At 40.8% G+C, this 8,000-nt stretch overlaps 1 protein-coding gene across 1 annotated transcript in view; it reads left to right on the forward strand.

Annotated features, from left to right (window-relative positions):
* The window catches only part of tmx3b (thioredoxin related transmembrane protein 3b), a gene marked incomplete at its 5' end in the record, with an annotated part of 34,849 nt that extends 29,055 nt beyond the window's left edge, over positions 1-5,794 (forward strand). The window contains 1 exon segment of the mRNA XM_083674417.1: positions 3,517-5,794. Within this exon segment, the coding sequence (XP_083530543.1) occupies positions 3,517-3,804 (288 nt within the window). The 3' untranslated portion in view covers positions 3,805-5,794.
* Positions 5,795-8,000: the final 2,206 nt, after the last annotated feature.

Consider the following 8,000-nt stretch of genomic DNA (forward strand, 5'->3'; position numbering starts at 1 on the left):
TTCTTTTTACTCGCACAGCAAAGTGAAATGGTCGGCAAAGTGAAATGGCTGGTTTCCCAAACACAGATTAAGCCTAGTCCTACACTAAAAAGCACCATTAATGGAGATTTGCCACTGAAAGTGTGATTAGTCCAGGACTTGGCTTAATCTTTGTCCGGGAAACCACCACTGAAAGTCCTTCTTCATTATAGCAAGCTTTAATTTGTTCCCTTTTTCAGCTTGAGTCACTCCCTACAGTAGCTAGCCTGGTTGAGAGATGAGCCATCACCTTGCCCTTGCAGAGCACGCATGGGGAAGCGAACATAACTTGTAAGGGGAAGCGAAGCCGCATTAGGCCCAATGACTCATGATGCTACAGTATGTTAGCATTAGCGTACCCATCTTCACCTCATCTAACATAACCCAGGACCAGCGATTACCATCCCTCTTCTTCTTCTCCTCCTCCTCTGCCTCTGGCATTGTCTGATGGAGGGAGAGGATTTCTCTTCCTCTCTGCTCCCTGGCTGACAGGTTGCCATGACCGAATGTCTTGGCTAACAGCCCTACAAGGCACATTGTCTCCTGCAAACCTGCTATTTTAAGGGCAGATGATTCACTGTCATTTGTGCATTTTAAAGGTGTGACTTGTGTGCGCATGCACGTGTGTGTGTGTGTGTGTGTGTGTGTCTCACTGGAGCGGCCCATAGGTAATGGTTTGTAGGTTGTTTAGGAGGGAACACTAAGAGAGCAGGCAAGAGAAAGGCAGCACACAAAGTTCTAGGTGTTAGGCAGGAATATATATATTTATATATACATATACAGTGGGGGAAATAATTATTTGATCCCCTGCTGATTTTGTTAGTTTGCCCAATTACAAAGAAATGAGCGGTCTATAATTTTTATGGTACTTTTAGTTGAACAAATAGAGACAGAATATCAACAAAGAAGTCCAGAAAAAACACATTATATAAAGTTATAAATTCATTTGCATTTGATCGAAGGAAATAAGTATTTGATCCCCTACAAACCAGCAAGAATTCTGGCTCATACAGACCGGTTATATGCCCATGAGGCACACAGATTACTCCTGTCACTTTAAGAAAGTACTCCTAATCTCTGCTTGTTATGGGTATAAAAGACACCTGTCAATAGAATCAATCTCTTCCATTCCAACCTCTCCACCACCATGGGCAAGACCAAAGAACATTCAAAGGACATCAGGGTAAGAGTTGTAGACCTGCACAAGGCTGGAATGGGCTACAAGACCATCAGCAAGAAGCTTAGTGAGAAGGAGACAACTGTTGGTGCAATTATTAGAAAATGGAAGAAATACAAAATAACCATCAATCGCCCTCGGCCTGGAGCTCCATGCAAGATCTTGCCTCGTGGGGTAAGGATGATCATGAGAAGGGTGAGGGATCAGCCCAGAACTACACGGGAGGAGCTTGGTAATGATCTCAAGGCAGCTGGGACCACAGTCACCAAGAAAACCATTGGTAACACACTACACCGTAACAGACTGAAATCCTGCAGTGCCCTCAAGGTCCCCCTGCTCAAGAAGGCACATGTACAGGCCCATCTGAAGTTTGCCAATGAACACCTAAATGATTCAGAGAAGGCTTAGGAGAAGGTGATGTGGTCAGATGAGACCAAAATTGAACTCTTTGGCATAAATTAGACTCTTCGTGTTTGGAGGGAGAGAAATGATGAATGCTACAATCCCAAGAACACCATCCCCACCGTCAAACACGGAGGTGGAAACATTATGCTTTGGGGTTGTTTCTCTGCTAAGGGTACAGGACGACTTCACTGCATTGAGGGGCCAATGGACGGGGCCATGTACCATAAGATCTTGGACGAGAACCTTCTTCCCTCAGCCAGAGCACTGAGGATGGGTCGTGGATGGGTCTTCCAGCATGACAATGACCCAAAACATACGGCCAAGGCAACAAAGGAGTGGCTCAAGAAGAAGCACACTAAGGTCATGGAGTGGCCTAGCTAGTCTCCAGACCTTAATCCTATAGAAAATTTGTGGAGGGAGCTGAAGCTTCGAGTTGCCAAGCAAAAGCCTTGAAACCTTCAGGTTTTGTAGAGGATCTGTAAAGAGGAGTGGACCAAAATCCCTCCAGAGATGTGTGCAAACCTGGTGACCAACTATAAGAAACGTCTGACTTCTGTGCTTGCCAACAAGGGTTTCTCCACCAAGTACTAAGTCATGTTTTGCTTGGGGATCAAATACTTATTTCCTTCGATCAAATGCAAATGAATTTATAACTTTATATAATGTGTTTTTTCTGGACTTCTTTGTTGATATTCTGTCTCTATTTGTTAAAATAAAAGTACCATAAAAATGATAGACCGCTCATTTCTTTGTAATCGGGCAAACTAACAAAATCAGTAGGGGATCAAATAATTATTTCCCCCACTGTATATACACACACACACACACACTGAACACTTTATTAGGAACACCTGTACATCTTCTCATGGTGGAGGTAGTGAAATGGTGTGGGGAATGTTTTCTTGGCACACTTTGGGCCCGTTAATACCAATCAACCATCGCTTGAATGCCACAGCCTATTTGAGTATTGTTGCTGACCATGTGTATCCCTTCATAGCCACAATTTACTCATCTTCTAATGGCTACTTCCAGCATGATAATGCACCATGTCACAAAGCAAAAGTTGTCTCAAACTGGTTTCATAAACATTACTATGACTTCCGTGTTCTTCAGTGGCCTTCCCAGTCACCGGATCTGAATCCAATAGAACACCTTTGGGATGTGGTAGAATGGGACATTCACAGCTTGAAAGTGCACCTGAAAAATCTGCAGGAATTGCGTGATGCAATCATGTCATCATGGACCAGAATCTCAAAGGAATGTTTCCAATATCTTGTGGAATCAATGCCAAGAAGAATTGAGGCTGTTTTGAGAGCAAAGGGAGGCCCTACCCAGTATTAGTATAGTGTTCCTAATAAAGTGTTCAGTCAGTGTAGATATTCATATTTGGCAAATTAATGTGTGGTCAGGACAGAGATGCTCGCTGTACCATAAAATAATATGTTTATGTACAGTATTGTGCTTATTGTGTGCATAAATCTCTTCTTGCCCTTTCCCGCTTTCTTCTCTCCACCCCCGCCTTTCTCTCCCTCTTCCTCCTCCCACGTCTCTCACAGAGTGCTTCCTTCTCTTCTCTTTTTCCCTACCTCTCTTATTTCCCCTCTCTCCCTTTCTCTCTTTCTATCCCTAGTTTCCATACTCTGTCTGTAGTTTATGGTGTTTAACATTATAAAGGGGTGATGGACTGGTATAATGTGTGTGTAGATACAGTACTGTCATTGCTCCTTGTCTACGGTGCATTTGGAAAGTATTCAGACTTTTTCCAAATTTTGTTATGTTACAGCCTTATTCTAAAATTGATTAAATTAATTTTTTCCCTCATAAATCTACACACAATACCCCATAATGACAAAGCCAAAACAGGCTTTTAGAAATGTTTGCTAATTTATTAAAAATACCCCCCCCCCCTCCGCCAGTCGGTGTTCCGCAGCTCCCCGGTGCTGGGCTGCTTCCTGTTCGGCCTGCCCCTCGGCGTGATCAGCCTGATGTGCTACGGCATCTGCACTGCCGAAACTGACGATGGCACCGATGACATGGAGCTGATGAAAAGGGAGGGCTTCACTGACGAAGAGGAGGAAGAGGAGGAGGAGCGCCGGCAGGCCATCACCGGCCAGCTGGAGGGCCCCGACAACGGAGAGAATGAGGAGGAGGAGGAGGTGGAGCAGGAAGAGGAGAAGAATCCAGATGACAAGAAAGCTGATTAACACAGGGGGGAGCGTGTTCAGAGGAAATTAGGCCTATAGTGACATGGAACTTAGAGACATATCAAGGTATTGTTTTTTTTTTTTTTTTTTTTTCTCCATTTCATTTCCCCTGTCATCCCCCTTTTTTCTGCAGACTGTTCTTTTAATTGCTTTTGAATCCTATGTACAGTACCGTATATAAATCAGTAAGGTCAACACCTAAATAATACAGTCAAAATCATGTCCCAAACAAGCTGTTTATATTTATCAGAGTAGGGTTAGGATTAGTTAATGCTGATAAATCAATGAGAGAAGAATGGATTGAATAAAACCAAATATTTGGAGAAATTAAACAATCTTATTTATTTATCATGGCATAAACCAAGCACTTCGTCATTCCATACACTGCTTAGTTTGATTGTTGTATTGAAACTTAAACATTCTACTTATGCTACCATTTCTCTAGAAATGGGTCATTTGACTTATTTTATGCCCCAGATTGTGTTCTCTCTATCAAAAATCTGAACCAAATGGCCTTGTCGTATAGACATACGTAATTTGAACAAACAGAGCTTTTTTTTTTTTTATCCCCAACAACCCCCCAAACTAAATGTTCTACTAGTCTGTAACTCACTCATAGGAGAGGAAGTGCCCATGAAGGAAAATCTGCCATAAATGAATAATGCTTTTTTTTCTATTATGTATGTATTTTTTTGCCTGATTATGAGACCTGCTCTGCGGATGCAGAGTGATGAGTCTGTCATGCATTTCAACTTGTTTCTCACATTTGACAGCTCCCGACACTTATTCAGCAGTGTCCAGGACACTTCTGGAAATGCCGTCTGAAGCGGTGTCTGGCTTATTTTACATAGCTTTTAATAGAAATACTGTAAGTAGCGTAAGTTTCCTCTACTTTAAGTAGCCAATGGTAATATGGTGATTGGTCACAGAGGTCTAATGACCTCAACATGGCTTTGAGTGGTCTTGTACTGTATTTTAAGTCTTTGGTCCTGTTTGAGCACTGTGAAAATGCATCCCTCCTCCTGAGACCCTTCCTTGAAGAAATCACAGATTTTACATGATCAGATTAGGGGAAGCAAGCTCTCCACTGCAGTGCTTTTCACTAATCAAGTCACGGCAGATCAGTGATTACTTCTAGGAACGGTCGGAAGGAAGGATACATTTGTAATAGTGTTCAAACAGGACCATTGTCTAATGGAACCAAAATGGAGTCTATTTGCTTTCCTCTGTAAAGTGCTGCCTGTCCTCAATCATAGGCTCTGGTGTTCATCTCTCTGGGAAGATAGTGGTGTAAGTTAGCATTAGTTAGCATCAGTTAAATGCACTGAGACTAAATACAATTCTTGTGAGTTTACTCAATGCACTGAAGAAAACCTGTTCGAGCACTAGGTCATATTACTTTCCTTGGTGCAATGGAAGGGTTACAAGTTGTTTGAAGGGGTATATTGTAGATAATATTTTGGCCTCCGTAAGCATTGCATGACTCGACATAAACATTAATTTATTTCATATGACATACAGGAGAGAGACAGTGGTGAACTGTTATGAAGGTCGCTCGAGGATAAACAATTCACAAATGTTTATGAATGTTTGCGAACTGTTATGTTTTGGTCACGTAGGTATTATGGAAAAACAGATATCCACCCCCTTTTGATAAAGTGTTATCCAATCAAGATACTGCATAACGATTGTTACATTTGCTTTTTTTTTGTGCTTTGTTTTATTTGTGCTTGTCTAGCTGAGTAAGTCTTGCATTTATTTTGACTGTTGGGCACCTGAACCCAAGCACACACCTTGTTGGTTTTCAGACAGACACAAAGGTCTGTATCCTACTGTGAAACTGCACTATGGAAACCATGCCCTCGCCTTGCCTTCTGGTCATTGTAGTTGCCTACCATTCTCCGCCAAACTTACATATTGGGTTTGAATTGAGATTGTCACATACTTTATTACCGGTTTGAAATAAAGATTGTCCTCTTTTTCTTGTTGACTGCTGCCTGTTTGTCCTCCATGAAAACACTGTCTTTCACTGTATTTGCTGTCTGGTCCCGAAGTACACACTCTCCTCCCTTCTATTAACGCTTTCTATTTTTTTTATTCGCATCACCCATGCATGCATCCACCCTCTGCCTTCCTCTAATGTAATTCCAGGTAGAGGCATCTACTCAATTATTGCTGATGTAATCAAGTTTTGGAGATCGAGGTTTAACAGAGACTGATTACATTACTTGAATGTAAAACTCATTTCTTCCTTTTCCTGAGGGGATGACTGTTCAGGAGTCAAACTTGCAGACGTGATTTAAAAGCACCTCATACAAAGGCATACTTTCTATAGACAATGGAAGAACCCCAAATGGGATTAGAAAGAGGAAACCAAAATACAAAGCATTTTTCAAATAGTTAAAGGCAGTTTGAGGTATTGTTTTTCTAGGTCTGATAAAAGGGAGATGAATATGTTCATTTTCATTGGATGTCATTAAAAGGATCAATTACTGTAGAATGGGAAATAATATATAACTACATCAGAATCAGTGTCATTGTGTGGTGCTCATGCAAAAAGCTATTCATTGCTCAATTACCTCGCTCTATAGCGAAAATGGTTTCATTGTGTGGGTAAATGAAGGAGGCTCGCTGTCTCCCATAACTACCCCTGCAAGTATTTTGTCTTTCACAAAACCAACATTTGAAATCACTGGACAAGGGTAATTACGCTTTGGCATTTTTCCGGCTTTCATTATTATATGGCAGATGAGGAATACATTGGCCTACAGTAGCTATCATTTTCTTGTTTCTTCTTTTTTCTACTATTGGATTTTTAGTTAATGGATTTGAGGTTGCTATAAAGTTCAAGGTGAGAAGATGGATTTTCCGTTTCAGGTGTTAAACTCAGGCTTGCTCACTAAATCCATGGAGAAATGGATGATTAGCATGATTATGATTATTCATCATGGAAACCAACCCACACTTGTCCATCAGAGCTCTTGACGGATCATATTACATATAGTTCCTTCCCCCCCTCCATTATGGTTGATGAATGGCTACAAATACAGATACATTATGTCAGATATGTCCATCTGTTTCCTGCTACACGTGGGAAAAACCTCCTCTCCTATGTAATTACACAAACGCTGTTGACAACTCAGCCTTTTGAGATACTACAGTACAGTATACTCCATCAACAAATACAGCTGCTCTCTCTCTCTGTTTGTTGTTGTGTTTTTCTCTTCACTCAAAAAAGATTAGCTTCCCTTAAGATCACTTCACATAGCTTTTTTCCAAGAATTCTTTTCCACCGCAATTTCACGTCAGATTGTCAGAAGTGCAATGGGGTTTAATAGCTGCCTGTCAGGCTTGTCAGTTCATAGATTGCAGCGCTTGTTGCTTTTGTTTTGCTCAACTTGACATTTTAGGGAACTTTATTGTGAAAGTGTAAGAGAATGTGGAGCCGACTCTTGTCCATCATGGGGTGTCACAGCTTCTCATGCATTAACTATCATCAGTCACAAGGTGTATTCTCAAAGTCTTCACAAAAAAAAATGCTGCATCCACTCTACTCCCATCGGGATGTATCTCTCAAAGAACTGCCACAAGACTTCAATGAAGATGAATGTTTCATCCACTCCTCTCTTTCAAGACTAAAAAATATATCAACAAAAACACTTCAAAACATTTCGCAGTTTTCAACTGTATACCTGTATAGTCACCTAAATAGGGCAAGAACAGCCTCAGTTTCAAATGCATACAGTACAATGTTGTCAAACATTAGGTTTTGATTGCATTCTTGGTCTTTCGTACAGTTACATTATATTAATTGGAATTTGAATCCGCATGGCATATTTTGTCTGAGGGATTTTAACAAAAGTGTTATGAATACTAATTTATGTTTACAGTAATTATGCACATCTGTGATCTGTACTGTCATCTCTTACATTATGATTATACATCATTAAATGCTGCTATAAACCGAAGAACGTGCTTACTTATAACAGCTATTTGCCACTGATTCTAGTTATATCAGGTGCTATAGTGCGTCAAATTGAAGATGGGATTGTTTTAGCTCAGTATGGCTCACTGTCATCTACTATATTTCATAAGCTGTAGATTTATATATTTGTCATAACAATTCAACACCATGTTAAAAGCTGTTTAGATAACACAAGTAAGGCCCGCATTTACCCCCGTCACCTTTCAGTGCA

Source organism: Argentina silus (assembly GCF_951799395.1).
Source record: "Argentina silus genome assembly, chromosome: 1".
In the NCBI taxonomy this organism is placed as follows: domain Eukaryota; kingdom Metazoa; phylum Chordata; class Actinopteri; order Argentiniformes; family Argentinidae; genus Argentina; species Argentina silus.